General features: G+C 45.0%; 3 protein-coding genes across 3 annotated transcripts; 2 read left to right on the plus strand and 1 right to left on the minus strand.

Moving 5' to 3' along the window:
• Positions 1 to 834: 834 nt before the first annotated feature.
• On the minus strand, positions 835 to 2,431 carry MONOS_2449 (uncharacterized protein; the record flags this gene model as incomplete). Its single annotated transcript, XM_067872369.1, has 3 exons — positions 835 to 1,618; positions 1,714 to 2,232; positions 2,287 to 2,431. 3 exons carry the CDS (start codon positions 2,429 to 2,431, stop codon positions 1,122 to 1,124), a joined length of 1,161 nt encoding a protein of 386 aa, XP_067729463.1. The 3' UTR covers positions 835 to 1,121.
• Positions 2,432 to 2,758: 327 nt separating this feature from the next.
• Positions 2,759 to 16,128, plus strand: MONOS_2448 (putative BIG1, ArfGEF of the BIG; the record flags this gene model as incomplete). Its single annotated transcript, XM_067872368.1, has 10 exons — positions 2,759 to 2,797; positions 2,853 to 3,018; positions 3,100 to 3,165; positions 3,649 to 3,723; positions 3,783 to 3,813; positions 3,872 to 3,956; positions 4,012 to 4,155; positions 4,223 to 8,168; positions 8,270 to 15,618; positions 15,753 to 16,128. 10 exons carry the CDS (start codon positions 2,759 to 2,761, stop codon positions 15,966 to 15,968), a joined length of 12,117 nt encoding a protein of 4,038 aa, XP_067729464.1. The 3' UTR covers positions 15,969 to 16,128.
• A 122-nt stretch (positions 16,129 to 16,250) lies between these two features.
• Positions 16,251 to 16,735, plus strand: MONOS_2447 (putative 40S ribosomal protein S21; the record flags this gene model as incomplete). Its single annotated transcript, XM_067872367.1, has 4 exons — positions 16,251 to 16,265; positions 16,333 to 16,367; positions 16,420 to 16,483; positions 16,586 to 16,735. The coding sequence occupies 4 exons, from the start codon at positions 16,251 to 16,253 to the stop codon at positions 16,733 to 16,735; spliced, it is 264 nt and encodes an 87-aa protein (XP_067729465.1).
• Positions 16,736 to 16,853: the final 118 nt, after the last annotated feature.

Genomic DNA, 16,853 nt, shown 5'->3' on the forward strand with positions numbered 1-16,853 from the left:
GTGTTATCAAAAGTCCCTGAGAAAAGACCAGAATGGGAAAAAGTTTCAGAAAAAATTATGGATCCTTCAAAGCCTTTTTTTGCTGGAAAAATGTTTATATCGTCTCATCTAACTGATTACATTGATAAAGATGTTCACCCTAATTTTTCTTAAAAAATTTTTAAACCTATTTGTATTTTGACAATATTTTTTGCTCCTAATTTTTAGAAACATACAATATGAGTGAATATATCTGAAATCATAACTTTTTTCGGTGTCACGAATTTTCACATGTTGTTTGTCATTGTGAAGTGTTTTCGTATTTAAATAATAAATTTCATCAAAGCCATTTCAAAAACAAATGTTTCAACAGAACAAAAGATGAAAATATCTTTAACAAGCATTTTCACTTTTTACTATTCTTTTGTTAACGTTCAAGTGAGATTTTCGAATCGAAATTTTTGAATGAAAAAATCTGATGACAAAAATAATCACCCGTATAATAAAAAAAGCTTCATTATTTTCTAAATGTTCTTTATTTAATGAACGAAAAGATTAAAAACAGCTGAAGTTTATTCATTGTCCCGGATTTGTGACACACTATATGCCAAGAAAAAAAGGAAAAACTTTTCAATGAATGGGATGAATATAATGAAAAACACAAGATGAAAATTGAAGAAATTGAAGAAAAAGAAAAGGAAATCGAAGAAAATGTTGAAAAGGAAAAGGAAATTGAAGAAGAAGAACCGCCTTTGGAGAAAAAAGTGAAAAGGATATTCATAACAATTAAGAATGATGACGATGAAACAAGTGATGAATTTGACCCCTTTGAACGTGAAAATGGAAAAAGAAAAGTTAAAAGAGTTATTTATTCTTGTTTTGTATTTTTTTGATGTGTTTTTAATTTTTTTCATTTCAAAAAATTATGGTACCAATAAAGAAATAAGTTCCAATAAAAAGATGACCCTATGTGGCACGTAATAAAATTTTGTTATCCAGGATTTCAAATGATCTGAGAAGTAAAAATAGTTAGCTAATTGTAACCAGGTATAAACATTTGCATTGAACGTGCAAACCGAAATCACTGAGTTTAGAAAATAACAGAAAAATAAGTTTTATTTTAAAAAAATTGATAACCAATCCTATGAAGAATTCGAAGCAGCCTCATAACATAATATTTCTTGAATCTGTGTAATCAAAGATTGATTTTGCATTGCAAGGTTTGATTCATCAGAATAAATGGAGTTAGCTTCTCCAACAACACCTGGCTGTTCTATCTCTAAACGAGATGGGCCTTGCATCTCAGATAATTCACACTGTTGATTCAAAAATTGGTCTTGACGATGATCGACAGGGAGCTCTGGATTAATATTTGACTGATGATAGTCCTGTAATTGCATAGAATGTTGATAAAAAGGTAAAGACACTCGACAAAGCTCCAAATCCAACGAAATTACAGATTTGTGAATGCAGCGAACACATCCGTCAACAAGAGCCGAGTAATACCTTTCATATGTATGTGGCGAAACATTAACGTCATACGTTAATAGATGCAAAATCAAGCGTTCCATCTCATTTATCATCCGCAACGGTGCACGAAACGTCCTTGACCACCATCCATTTAAATATGGCTTGTCACCTTTATAAAATGGTCAATCAGTTATTATTTCACACAATAATTATTAATATATTGAGAAAATCATTTGAAAATGCGAATGATCACGAAAATCACACATGAACACTTATGAGCAATCATCACTGTAACCAGAACAACGAGAAATACATTTTCTTTGTTCAGCGCGAACCTTCCGTGCTGCCAATGCCGACGTGATAGAGAATCAATTAATGAAAGAGCCACGAGCAACTCTGAAGTCACTAATCCAGCATGATATCTAATCCCACATATAAATGTTGCCACTTCCCTTTGAGTTTTTAATTCTTCCGAATGATTTTCTGCTTCATCAATTGCTAACTTGTTTGCTATTTCCATTTGAGTTTCGACAATATCAACCGAAACGGTTGAAGGGTTCGCAAAAGGTTGAAGTGATGTCGAATTATGAACAATGCTATCTGGAGAAATTAGATTTCGTACAGCATCACAATCATTGCACATTTCATTTGGAAACTGATATATCACAGGTGAGGAAGAAGTTGAAATTGACATTGCAGGAGATGTATGCATTTGTGAACTATTATCTACCACTTCACTTGACTGAATAGCAACAGGAGTTAAATGAACAACTTGCGCAATACCTTAAAAATAACGAAATTATTACGAAATGTATCTTGTTACAAAAAATTACAAACAGTAAGCTGCAAATTCAATAACAACAGTTCGAACACAAGAATTCTCAAAAAAAACTTTTTCAGAAAGGACCTCAAATTGTTGATTCGGAGAAAACGAATATATCTCCTTTTTATCAGTTAGCAGCTGAAAAATGCTTGTATCCATTCACTTTCGTGCTTTGTTCGAGTTTGTAAAAATTTTCAAGTACAACTGTTGCTTTTTTTCCAAATAGTGCAATGTTGCACGCATTGTAGTATTTGCTGTAGTTAAACATAAATCTTTTTTTCACATAATTTGTGAAAGTTCCACTTCAAGTTCATCAAAAATTAACATATGGGATCAAAGTTTTTGAGTTTATCATTTTTAATTTTTCAAATTACGTTTGCACATAGAAATTGTTAAACAGATTTTTTTGACGAAGTTTAACCATCATTTTTGTATAATGAGTTAGATCAAACATTTGTTGAGATGATGGTACCTCAAGGAAGTCTAATGTTAAAAATCCTATGGATTTCATTATACGTGCAACTTGTTTGCATTATTTTCAATTGCATTTTATTAAAATTTTGTTTCTTTTTTTGAAAAGCTTCTTTCACTTGTAAATGCTTTTTTCATTTTAAATGACCGAAATGGATGGATAGCATTAATAGGAATTGTAACAATTTTAGAAAATAGCATTTTAGGTGTTCGACTATTTTGCTATACAGCAGGCATTTCTGGAGTCATTGATATTGTACGATGGGCACAAAAAAGTTTGAATAATATTTGAAAATTATGAATCTTTTCATTCTCTTTGTTTTTAATATTAAAATTATTATGCTGTTGTCGTTAAGATATGTACCATATTGATGGAATGATTCCTTTCACAGTTTTCACTGCAATAGAATTCGTTTTAAAAAGTGTGCTTAAATAATTGTTTCAAAGTTATAGCTAATCTTTTATAATAATTTTTCTAAATTTCAAAATTGATTTGTGTTTTTGCAGTTGGAAATGCTGTTATTTTCTTTTTAGTTCACAATGAAATTATGGCTGGTTCAAGAAAATAAAAATCAAGCAATCAGTTATTTTTTGTTGAATCATTTGTTTTTTTATCGTTAGGAGCGTTGACGTTGCGCAATAATATTTGCTAATAATTTTTTAATGAATAAAAAAAAATAAATCACTTCATTATCAAACAAAAACAAACAGAGTCGAAAATAAAGGAAAATATTATATAAAGGAAAGCCTAAAATTATTATAATTTATTTAGTGGAATCTGACTGTGAACGGAATAGAAATTTGAATGGAGAAAATAAGTTGTGCATAAAAAGTGTTATGGTTATTAAGATCTTATCAAGAAAATTGTTTCTTCATCTTAATGCAATATGACACCATAATTCAAGGGCTTAATGACATTCTAAGTGCTGCTCCTATATTTAAATTCAAACAGTTGAAGAACGAATGCGAGGAAATTCGCGGTTTTCATTCATTATTTCATTATTGACTATTTACGTGTTTTTAACTTTATTTATTCAAGATCAAATTCTTTCAAAGAAGCCAAAAACCTGGTATGCTGCATAATAGAGTTTTCTTGAGATAATACTGAGCTTTTTAAACTTATTGAAGTTCACGTTCTCTGTTTGCTCCGATTCTTAATGGAATCGAAACAGGACATCAAAAGGTCACTATTGCTTCTTTAGGATGTGCACAGGTTAGAAAATTTTATTTTTATTAATTATTAACTCCAATAATGATGAAAATTGAAGAAATGGATTTCTGCAAATTTTATTGTTGGGTCATCTTCAACTCATGGAAAAGATGAGGAAAGAAACCTAATAGATGTGCTTGTTGGATTGACAGAAAAATGTTCAAAGCTTCATTCCGATGGGATTCCATTTGCCTGTGCAACAGTGTGAATTTGCTGAGATTCATATATTGAAGATTATTTTTTTATGTTTGTTTTTTTTTTATAAAAAGCTCATTGTTACCCTTCTTTCTTCAGAATGTCAGATACATGGAGATGTTCTATCCAGATGCATACTTTGCTACGTTAACGTGCATGTTAATCTTACAAAAAGAGAACAAATTGAAGGATCTCTTCGAGCAATTAGTCGTGTCTGCTGCTTGGAAATTGATAGATCCCTTGTTTCTGCTGCTGCAGAATATCATGCGCGATTAAGCAAAGAGAAGACAAGACGAACAGAGGAAAACAAAAACGAGTCTCAAAATGAGAAACCGCAACCTTTAGACACAAAAGAAAAAGAAGAAGGCAAAGAGTGGAGCAGTATTCCAACACAGCACTTCGAAGAAGCACAAAGCATAAAGTGTGAAGCTGATGGTATCGAAGGGAAATTAAAGAACGAGACAAAGCAATCCGCAACTCCTGATTCGCACAGCAAGAGCGAAGGAGCATCTCAAAAAGAGTTATCAGTCGAAAAGAAGCCTGCCCAGTCAGTTTTTGCTTCGTCTTCTGTGCTGTCGCCGTCTGTTGTCGAGTGGACAGGCTTCCGCGATGCAGTGTCTCTGATCACTTCTCTGTGCGATGGGCTTTCTGACTCATCTTCTGCGCTCTCTGCAGCTGCCGGCGGAGCACCGTCTGCGACATTCTCCACCTCCACCAGCTACTCCACCTCTGCCCCGTACACAGACCCTTCCCTGAAGCGCAAGATTGTCGTATTCACTGCGCTGGCTGCTGTCTTCACGTCCTCAGAGCGCTGCAGCTTCATCCTCGACTCCTCAAAAATCCCCTTTTCGCCGCTGCCGCATCTGGCAGAAGGGCGGGTGATGGATGCAGTGATCGAGAACACAGGCGTCCCACACCCAGTCGTGCTCAGCCACGTCTTCTCCATCGCTGCAAAGATCCTCGTCTACAGCACAACCATCGCAGGCGCTGCTTCCACATCGCCTGCTGCACGCTCTGCTTCGAGCTTTCTTTCTCCTCCACCGGCAGATGATGTGGTGAACTCCTCATTCATTCATCCCTCGCTCTACGTCGATTGGCTGGAGACAGCTGCACACAAACAAGATATCACACTTTGTCATTCATCTTCATCATCGTCATCTTCTTCTTCCTCCTCCTCATCTTCCTCTGCATCAACTGCACTTATTCGAGCAGACTCATCCAATCCCCTCTTTTTCGTGCCCACGGCGTGTCCTGCTCTTCCCTTTGCCCTCTCGTTCGGGTCGCTCTTTGTGGTGGTCGAAGATCTGCTGTCGTCTCCCTCTGCTGCGCTGGACGTGGTGAAGTCCTCCTTCGTCACCCTCTTCGCCCAGCTCTGGTTCCGCGGCGATGTCCTCGCTGCTCTCTTCCGCGCCTTCGACGCAGAGTTCGGAGAGCAGACACACTTCGAGCGGCTCCTCGTGCTGCTCTGCCGATGCGCCAGCACCGCCTTCTCGCCTTCCACGTCGGCCATTTCTTCTTCCTCCTCCTCGGCTGCAGGGCAAGGGAAGGAGAAGGAGGTTGTCGTTGCGACACTCCCTGGCATCCCTACCTCACTCAACTTCTCCCCAACACCTCCTCCTGGCAATGCACATACGTCTGCACTAAATCCACAATTGTCTTCTTCTTCTTCTTCCTCCTCCTCTTCCTCTTTTCCTTCTGCTGCTTCTGCTTCACATTCAGAAACAACTGATTCATCATCATCCTCACCACCATCACCATCATCTTCCTCTTCCTCTTCCACCTCTTCACCATCATCCAATGTGCCTCCTCGTCTGAACGAGGCTGAGGCTGTTGCTGTGTCTGCAGCTGATCTGCCGAGTGTCTCTCTCTCTGCTGTCTGTCTGGCTGTCCAGGCAACAGCACAGTTCTGCGAGAGATTTGCAGTAGATGGATGGCGCATGTATGAGAAGGAGAGGAGCAGGAAAGAAGAGAGAGAGAGAGAGGACGATGAGAAGTCGCAGGCAGAAGTGCTGCCCACTCCGGCTGCTGGACAGACACAGCATCAGAATGGAATGCTCGCTGGCTCTTCATCTGAGCTGACTCTACAGCACACACGCAATCCTTCATCATCTGGCATTATTGGTTCATCATCATCATCGTCGTCTTCTTCTTCTTCTTCAATTTCATCTTCTGCCTCAGCTGCCAATGCCTCCGCAGCCTCAAAGCTGCTGACGACGTCTGCAGCTGTGGACGATCTGATGGAGAAGAAGAAGCTGACCGACCGGTTCATCATCCTCTTCAACATGAAGCCGAAGAAGGGCATCCAGTTTGCTCTGAAGCATCACCTCTGCTCCTCCACCGAGCAGATGCAGCCAGAGGAGAACGCGCCTTCCATCGCAGGTAACGTGCAGCTCACGCCGCAGCTTGCGCCGTCCGTGGCGCGCTTCCTGTTTGACACGGCAGGCATTTCACGGATGCAGCTGGGGGACTACATGGGACAGAACGACCCGTTCAACCAGGAGGTGCTGAGGGAGTATGTGAAGTGCTACTCCTTCGAGAACATGGTGGTGGACGATGCGATGCGCAAGTTCCTCACCACGTTCCATCTGCCGGGGGAATCGCAGCAGATCTACCGGGTGCTCGAAGTGTTTGCGGCAGAGTATGTTCTGCAGAACCCAGACGAGTTTCCTGATGCTGACTCGTGCTTCATGATCGCATACCAGTCGCTGATGCTGCATTCGCTCGCACACCAGAAGAAAGTGCAGGAGGAGAACAAAAAAGGGTCAAGCAGCTCGTCGTCGATGCCGGAGTATGGCGGGATCACGAAGCAGGTGTTTATCAACCAAGGGCAAGGGATGGGGAAGAGCGACGAGTTTCTGGGGGAGCTGTACGACAGGATACTGGCGAATGAGATCAAAGTGGTGGATGACGATGACGAGAGGAGGAGGCTGGCGATTGAGGAGGAGGAGAAGAGGATGGAGGAGAAGTGGAATGGGAGGAAAGCGGTGGAGAGGAAGAGGAGGGAGAGGGAAGAGGAGGAGCGGAGGATGAGGGCGAGGGTGATGGCAGAAAGGAGCAGAGATCAGAGGAGGAGAGAGAGGGAGCTGAGAGAGAAGCAGAAGAGAGAGGCACTCGCAAAGGAAAAAGAGGAGAAAGCAGGCGAAGTGTCGTTGGTGTCTCATTCATCTGCCTCTTCTGATGAAGCAACTTCATCATCATCTTCTTCTTCTTCCTCTTCTTCCTCTTCTTCTTCTTCTTCATCATCCTCCTCTTCCTCTCTCAACACCTTCGAAGCTGCCACACCCTGCCCGCTCTTCACCCCGTCCCATGCGCGCTCCATGCTCTCAGCAGCCTTCTGGCCAGCGCTGTCGTGTCTGATCCCTGCCCTCGACGCCACCCGCGACAACAGCACAGCCTCTGCCCTCTTGTCCTCCCTCGCTGCCCTCATCCGCGCTGTGTCCTTGCACAAGATGGACACAGAGAGAGACGCCCTCATCACTGCCCTCTGCAACTTCATCGGCTTTGCCTCGCCTGCGGCGTCTGACAGGCATCTGCAGTGGAAGCACACACAGGCAATCATCGTGCTCTTCAAGCTCTCTCGCCCCTTCTGCTCACTCACCATGAAGGCAGTCTATGACCCTTTCTTCGACACAAAGAGAGAAATGTGGCTGAGGAAGAAGCTGGCGAAGGGAAATGCCGGAGGAACTAAAAAACCTTTAGTGTCTACAACGCCTCCTCCATTTGCTGCATCTTCTTCATCTTCTTCTTCTTCCTCTTCCTCTTCCTCCTCATCTCATTCCTCCTCCTTCCCTGAGTCCACCTCGTTTGTGCCGACTGCCACGCGCCCTGCATATCTTGTGGACGAAGGCGGAGTGGGAGACTTTCTGCGGGTGCAGAACTGGAGGTGTGTCCTCCTTGTTGTGCTGCATCTGATTGCGCTGCATGAGCTGAAGGGGCAGCTCAGAGAAGACGACATCCACAACGCCTTCGCTGCCCTCTCACAGCCTGACGGAAGAGCAGAGGGCGATGGATCTGCAAGCAGTGTGTTGTTATTTATTAATTGAAAATTTGTCATTTTCTTTTAATATTCATATTTATTTATTTATTTATTTTGTTAATCACCTTTTTCCTTTCCTCACCAGTTGTCCGATCATCCCAATCATATTCCCAGTCCTCCTCCTTCCCTTCTTCTTCCTCCTCCTCCTCCAAAGCGCCTTCCAAATCCCCCGTCAAGCCACCCCCAATCCTCAAAAGCCAACGCCAATCGAATGCCCTTCCACTCGTCCCCACAAACATCACTGTTGGGCGTGCCCTCATCCTCCGCCCCCTCTTCTCCCGCATCGATGCACCCCCCGTCCCCATCAGCCACGTCCACATTAATCCGCAGTTCAGCTTCGCCTCTTTCGTTCCTTTCTGCAAAGCTAACCTTGTCCCACTCATCCTCGCTGGTGACTCCGTCTTCGACGTTTCTGCCCCTTCTGCTCAGCTGGTTGATCCGTCTGTCACCACACAGGACTCAGTGGCTGAGGCATCTTCCTACTTCCTTTCTTACGTCCCCGTCCCTTCCTCCCGCTGCGCTGCCCACAATGCTGTCTTCCTATTCAACACACTCTCCCTCCCCTTCGACTTCCTCACCTCCTGCTTCGCCTTCTCTGCCCGTCTGGACTCTCTTTCTTACCTACACATGCTGTTTGCGCTGTGTGAGATGACCATTTTAGCACCTTCCTCTTCTCATCACACCCCTCTCCGTGTGACTGCCCTGCAGCGTCTGCAGGAGCTGCTCGCGCACAACTCCCGCCGCTCTCCTGCTGTGTGTGCAGCTGCTGCTGTGGTGTGTGCGTGGTTCCTGGAGAGGAACGTGAGGGACAGCAACAACCTGAACATGGCGATGCTTGCTGTCGTGACTGAGAGGCAGCTGGCGACTGCTGCGCTGAAGAAGGCAGTTGGATTGGAAGGGAAGCAGAGAGGGCTGTGGGGCGGGTGGCAGGTGAAGGACGTGGTGGTTGATGGCAACGAAAGAAGAATTAGCGACTTCTGCGGGGTTGTTCAGGAGGAGAAAGGAGAAGGCGCATCGGGTGAGAAGAATTCTGATGAGGCAGAAGCAACAACGGCAGCAGCAGCACAACCGCTGCCTTCCGGCTTTGTCTCTCTCTCCACCCCAATCCATTCCCCCAAGCACTCTCCCTCTCCTTCTCTCTGCTCTTCTCCTCTTTCTGCGTCTTCCTTCTCCCTCCAGCCAATTACCTCTTCTCCCTCCTCTTCCTCTTCCCAATGGCCCCTTTCTTCTCTCCCTGATCTGCTCCAGCAGCAGCGTGCATACAACCAGCATCTCCTCCAAAATGTGCCTTTCCCTCCCCTCCATCTTCTGTGCATTGATTACCAGCAGCTCCTCCTCCTCCCTCTCCTCTCCTTCGTCTCCGTCGGCTCCTGGTTCCCTCTCGCCGTCAACGACAGCTACTCTTCCTCCACTCTGCAGCTCGTCCTCTCCAAGTCCCACAGCAGGTCTCCTTCTCAGCCTCCTCTCACCTCTCAGCAGCTGCCTCAGACACAGCCCCAGCCCCACTGGCAGCAGACAGGCACGTTCCTTCAACCAGCAAAGGCGCCTCTGGCACTGACAGACGCTGCACAAAGAGAGCAGTTTATCAGCGAGATACAGAGAGCAATGATGGACACGCTGGCACAGATGCTGGAGCCCATCTATACATCTCAGCAGCGCCCTCTCTCTGCAAGCGATGTCAGAACATTGGCATTGAATGCTCCGAACACTTCTGCCAACAACAAGCAGAGTGGAGTGGATGCACAACCGACTTCTCCTTTGTCTCCTTCTAATTCTTCATCTTCATTATCTGCTTCATCATCTTCTTCTTCTTCTTCATCTCCTTCCTCTTCCTCTTCTCCTTCCTTCTCCCCTCCTCCTCTCCGCTCTATCGGCGCCCAGCTGAAGTCTGGCTGGTGTGTCGTGTTTGCTGTCTGCTCTGTTGTCAGCCAGAATCCAAAGATGAACCACAAAGTGTATCTCTTCCTGAACGACATTCTCCACCTGCCCCTTTCGCTGCAGACAGAAGAGTCACTCGAAGACGACGATGCTCTGCTGATGGAGCTGATGGAGGAGGAGGCAAGGAGAGAGGCAGAAAGAGAACAGAGAGAAGAGGAAGGCACAGGAGATGAGACTAAAAATAGCGATACCGACGCTCCAGCGCCTTTGAGCGATGAAGTCGAATCGAATTCATCAGCATCTGCTTCTTCTTCTACTTCTCCATCTCATCCTCAACAATCATCAACACCGTCATCATCATCTGGCACCTCCTCTGCACGCAGTACCCCTCGTGCCTCTTCTTCTTCTTCTTCTTCTTCCAATCAATCAGCCACCCTCCGCTTTCTTCCTTATTCCCCTCTCTCTCCTTCCCCCAACATCACCGCCAGCACTCCCCAGCCTGCTCCCCTGCCTCCACTTGCTCTCTCTGACATTCTTCCCTTTGCCTTCACTGACCTCCTCGCTGCCCTGGCAGACGTGGCTCTTCACACAGACATGCAGAGGGTGGCTACTGAATGCATCGCAGGCATCGAGCATCTCTGCCGCATTTTGGGCTCAGACGCTGCAGAGAGAGAGGAAGAGAAGGCGAGGCAGAAGAAGAAGCTGCAGGAGATGCTGATGAAAGACAGAGAGAGAGAGAGAGAGAATGTTCGTATTCAGACAAAAGACGATGATGAGGCATCACGTTCAGGCACCCCCACCTCCCACCGATCAACAGACTCCCCCCTGCCTCTGCCTCTCCCCTCTCCTTCTCCCACCCCCTCCTTCACTCCATCTCCATTCTCTTCCTCTTCTTCTCTCTCTTCCTTTGCGCCTCCTCCCTCTCCCTTCAGCAACATGAAGCCCTTCAGCCACACCCACTTCTTTGCCGTGTGGCTGCCCTGCATCCGCATTCTTGCTGCACTCACAATGGCAGACCCCCTCTCAGCCACAACTGTCTCCTCTCTCTCCTCTCCTCTCCCTTCTTCCCACCCTCCCTCTCGTCCGCCTCCTTCTCATCCACACTCCAATGCTGCTCAGCCTAATGCATCAACATCATCCAGTTCTCAATCATCCTCTTCCAATCAGCAGCAGCAGCAGCAGATGAATCAAGAGAAAGGCACAGCCGCTCTCTCACAAGGCATCGACATCCGGATGCCTCTGCCAGACGTGGCGATTGCAGCGCAACATGCACTGGAGCGTCTGCTGCATGACGATGGAGACAGGTTGGACGGGGCAGAGTGGGCAGTGCTGTGGAGGGAGGTGCTGATGCCGATCTCAGAGACAATCAGAGATGCCATTGTGGCGGAAGACGGGTGGTGGAAGGAGAAGAGGCAGATGGTGGAGATTGAAGAAGAAGAGGAAGAAGAGGAAGAAGAAGAAGAAGAGGAGGAGGAGGAAGAGGAAGAGGAAGCGAAAGAAGTGAGTGTGGATTTGAAAGAAGAAAAGGATAAAACAAAAGAAAATGTCAAAAAAGACAGTAAAGTTGCTGAAGATAAGAAGGAGAAAGAAACAAAAGCACCAGCTGTAGACATCTACAGTCAAGGATGTGGATCATCTACGTTTGTCAGCCATCTGTCTGAACTTGAAGATGAAGAAGCTGAAAACAAAGAAGGAGAAGAAGAAACAAAAGAAGAGAAAGAGAAAGAGAAAGAAGCCACAAATGAAGAGAATGCCAAGCCTGTCAGCAACACTGTGAGTAGCAGCATTTACGAATCAGGATGTGGGTCAAGCACATTTGTGAGCCATCTTTCAGAGCTTGAAGATGAAGTTGCTGAACAGAAAGAAGAGAAGGAAGGGGAAGGGAAAGAAGGAGAGAAAGAAGGAGAAGAGAAAGAAGAAGAAAAGAAGAGTGAAGAAGCAGACAACAAAAAGGAAGCAACGTCACAGCAACAGACAGAAGTGTATGACAAATACAGCCAGGGCTGTGGATCATCAACATTTGTTAGCCAACTTTCTGAGCTGAGCGAAGAAGAAGAACAGCAACAGAAAGAGAAAGAGAAAGAGCAAAAAACAGAAGAAGATTCAGTTAAAACATCATTCGACTCTTCATCATCAGCCTCTTCTTCTTCAGCAGACAAATACAGTGCAGGATGTGGTTCATCAGAATTTGTGAGTCAGCTGTCTGAAGTGGAAGAGAACAGCACAATTGAAACAAGTGTTGCTGCCAGTGAGAAACCAGCTGAAGAGAAACAGACACCAAAAAGCGAACAGAACAAGACAGAAACAAAAGAAGAAGCCAAAAAAGATGAAAAAGACAAAAAAGAAGAAAAAACTGCAATTCCAACAAAACGTGTGAAGAAAGTGAAGAAAGAGAAAGCCAAAAAACCGAAGCAGAGGAAAGAGGCAGAAATAGAGACGCTGACCATTTGGGAGCAGAAGAGGCAGTGGGACAAGCTGAGAAGAGAGCGAATGTGGCAGTTTATGGAGAAGATGACAGCGGATGCAGACAGACACTTCTCAGGCAGATTCAAAGAAGGAGATGGAACATGTGCAGGCAATGAACAAGGATGCTGTTTGTCTCAGGAAGAAGGAAAGAAGCAGAAGGAGCCATCGAGAATACGGTGGATGTGTGGAAGAAGACTGCTGGAGCCTGTCGATGCCTCTATCTCATACAGCGATGAACAGAAACACCATGCTTTCGCATCACCATCATCATCTTCTTCTTCATCTTCACAAAAGAGCAGTCAACACAATGACTCAAACAATTCTCATATTCCTTCCACAGTCTGTGAGTGCACTACAATCTGTGTAGAGATCCACCACAGACAGCAGCTGCGTCGCCAATGGAAAGTGGAGGCGACCCGCTGGCTGGAGAAGCTGATCAAGTTGTGTGCAAAGTTCGATCGGTCGATGAGCAGAGGAGGAGAATGGCGATGGATTGAGCTGGAGAGCACACAGCCTGTTGAGTCTGCTGCTGCTGCTGCAGGAGAAGGCAACGGCAATGGACAAGGCGTGTCTGTGAATGCAATGTCGAAGAGTGCGCAGGCAGAGAGTGTGCAGATGAAGGACATGGAGGAGATGAGAAGAAGGAAGGAGATGCTGTTTGGGAGGGACGACGGGATTGTGCTGGTCTTCCCAGACAAAACAGGGTTTGTGGAGTGTGGGCAGATCCAGATGAATTCTGACAAGACATCTGATGAGGCAGCTGAGTCAGCTTCGTCTCAATCACTGAAGAAGCTGATGACTCCGCCATATTCGCATCTTCCTCCACCCACACGCTGGTCGCCCCATCGTCTGTCTTCGTCTGCCATTGCCTCCTCTTCTCTTCCATCTTCTCTTCCATCTTCTCTTGCTCAGCCAAATGCCCTGCTGAATGGAGCAGTCATCAGAGACGAGCGGCAGACAGAGAATTCAACATCGAATGCAGCTGAGTCTGTCACAATAGACGAGCACGGTGTTGTCTCCTCCTCTTCCTTCACTCCTTTCTTCTTCGACACTCTCTTTGAGCTCGCAGTGGATATAGCGCTGCACAACAACCCATTCACTGCCCTCACCCACTCCCCCTCTCCTCCTGTGCTGAACATGATAAAAGACTTCGACCGCTTCAAGATGCGCGACGCAGAGTCCCGCCGGCTGGCGACGCTGCCGTTCTCTCTCTTCTTCTCGCACGAGCTGACCGCGCTGCTGAACGGGCAGATGTGGCTGAGGATTGTGCGTGTGTGTGAGTTCTTGCTGGCAGCATCGATGCCAAGTGAGATGTGCCCAGCAGGACAGAGGCACCTGACGAAGTGGATGGAGGAGGAGGCAATGCTGAGGAGAGAGGAGAGAGAGGAGATGAGAATGAAGATAAAAGAGAGGAAGAAGAAGATAAGACTGATGAAGCGGAGAGCAGATAAAGAGCAAGGGAAGCATTTGGGTGAAGAAGGAGTGGAGAATGCTTCAAAGGCAGAAATTGAGAGAGAAGAGGCAGAGCTGGCAAAGGACATGGAGGCATTGCAAATGCTGATAACCAACCACCACAAGCCTCTGTGGCTGTCTCTTGTTGATCCGTCTGCACCCACCAACATCTTTGCGTTGAGTCTTGCGCTGTGCATAGCACCTACTGAGGAGATGCTGATGATGCCCTCACGCCCTGGCCAGCGCCCTCTCCCGATGACACTCCTCTTCCACTCCATCAGCCTGCGCGTACACTTCTTCGCAGAAGTCGCACGAGGAGTGGATCGCCTGCTGCATCCGCCTCCTTCTCCGCTCCGCCTGCTGTCTGCTGAATGCGCCACGATGCTTCTTCATTCTCTTTCCTCTGTTGTCTCGTTCGTGTTCTCCATCAGCTTCGACCTCCCACTCAGGTCTTTCCTGATGAACACAGTCTTCTCTCAGATACCTCATCTGTTTCTCTTCTTAAACGATGCAGGCATTATGCTGTGGAGCAGGCTGTCTACAATTGTCGATGAGGCACTCGGAATTGAGCAGTTCAATGTGCAAGAAAAGAAGAAGAATAAGAAGAAGAACAAGAAGAATAAGAGCAAGAAAAATAAAGCTCAGAAGGAAGAACAAGAACCATCATCTTCTTCTTCCACAGCATCACCCACAACCCAACCAAACCCCAATATTTCTCTTCCTGTCTCCTCCTCTTCCTCTGCCTCTGCCTCACCAGAATGCACCTTGTCATTCGCAGATGGCGTCGCAGCTGAGCGGCGTCTGCTGCACAGCCTGCTGTTTGTGCTGAGTGCAACAGGCACTCTTGTCTCTGTCTGTGGACGCATCGAAGGCTGCAGCGAGGAGAGGCTGCTGGCAGCAGAAGGGAGCAAGATGGGGATGGTGGAAGAGAAGGGAAGAGGAGAAGAGAAGGAGAAGAAGACGGATGAGGACAAGAAGAAGGAGTCAGAGGCGATTGTTGGACATTCTCTGGTGCTGGTGAACACGCTGGCTGTGCCTGCGCCTCCGAAGCGGCGAGCAAAAGGAGAAAGAAGAGCGAAGAATTCTCACAATGCGAAGACTCCATTGACGGCAGGAGATTTGTTTGAGAGTGAAGGAGCAAGCGTGCCAGGGGTGTTGGAGTTCCAAGGGGAGAGGATGCTGAGGATGTTGAGTGCATACACCTTCTGCTCTGCTTGTGCTGATGACTCTGATGAATCTAATAGAACAAATGAATCAAATGGAACAGATAAATCTGAAGGGAATGGCTATGCCAGTGGAACTGTCTGTGCAGATGCCACACCTTCAGATGCTGTGTGTGGGGTGATGATGGCTCTTCCATCGCTCTTTGCACGACGCAAGAGCAATTCTAATGAATGTGCAGACAATGAGGAAATCTCATCATCATCATCATCTTCTTCTTCTTCCTCTTCAAAGAAGCATTCAATTAAGCTCTCTTCATTTGTCACTGTTCCTTCTCTCCCTCAAACAATCACTTTTGACACTCTTTCTGCTTTGGAGGTTGACGTAGGAGCAGTTGCATCGATCAATGAAATGCACCTTTTGGAGCCATTTGTCATCACTGCCTTCAACTTCTTGTCTCATTTGAGAAGAGATGTGGTATGTTATCTTAATTATTATTATTATTATTATTATTATTATTATTATTATTATTTCATTAATGATTTCCAATCTATTTCTCTATTTTCTAATTTATTCTCTTTTATTCTCTCTCTCTCTCTCTCTCCTCCCAGCTGCGTGTGAATGCTCCTCTTCTTCTCCCTCTCCTCCTTGTCCACAGCACAGCCCCTCTCCAAAAGTGGAGGTCGACTGCCCTTCTCGTCCTCCGCCGCTTGCTCCCCTTGTGCATCTCTACCCGTCTGCCCAGACTCCCTTCACTTCTGTCCGCTGGTGGTGATTCGCTGGAATACGAATATCAAAGCGACGATGAAAGCGATGATGATGAATAAGCAGTTTCGAAAGATGCATTCACAATATGTTGACTATTTTTTGAGAGTTAATATTTCTTACAAAAATTCTTTTTATTTTTATAAATTGAATTCTTAAACTCTTTTCCCTTTCACCGAGATTTGAGGTCATCTAAAATTATTATTCACTTCATTTTAATTATGATAATCCTTCAAACATTATTATTTATAAAAAAACACTTTTTTGGAAATATTCAATGAGTTTTAATAAGGGGATGATCATCAATCTGGGGAATTTTGGAAACAATTCTTTGAGACAAATCAATGCAGAACGAAAAAGTTTGCAATTTTTTCACATTAATAAAGAATAAAACGCTTATAACAATTTTTGTGATTCATGCGATAGGGAGAAAACATCGAACTTTACATTCCGCGCAAATGGTATGATATTTTTTTCCTTTTTAGTCTCATTTTGATAAATCAAATCCAATAGCTCTGCAACAAACCGCATTATTGCTGCTGATGATCATGCTTCCGTTCAAATCACTATTCCAAAAGTGTGAATTCATTTTCTTAAAGACTTTTCACACATATCTTTTCCTTCGTATAAACCTCATAATCACTATTGCTTTTCTTTTAAAATACAATCTTTTTAACAGTTGGATAAGAATGGAGTTATGACTAAAAAGTCAAAGACTTATGCTCTTTGCGGAATGGTTCGTGCACGTTGTGAGGCTGATGCAACTTTAATTCGTCTCTGCACAAAAGATAAAATTGTTAAAGGACTTATTAAATCAACTTCAGCATAAAAATGCAATCATTTTGTTGAACATATCTTAACACACAAAAATTCGCTTTAATCTTGTGAATTTTTTCATCTCACCAAAATTTCTTCAAATTTTTTGAAAAATTAACATACTGCCTCAC

The sequence above is a fragment of the Monocercomonoides exilis genome (assembly GCF_001643675.1).
Source record: "Monocercomonoides exilis strain PA203 chromosome Unknown scaffold16-1735695, whole genome shotgun sequence".
Classification (NCBI taxonomy): Eukaryota; Preaxostyla; order Oxymonadida; family Polymastigidae; genus Monocercomonoides; species Monocercomonoides exilis.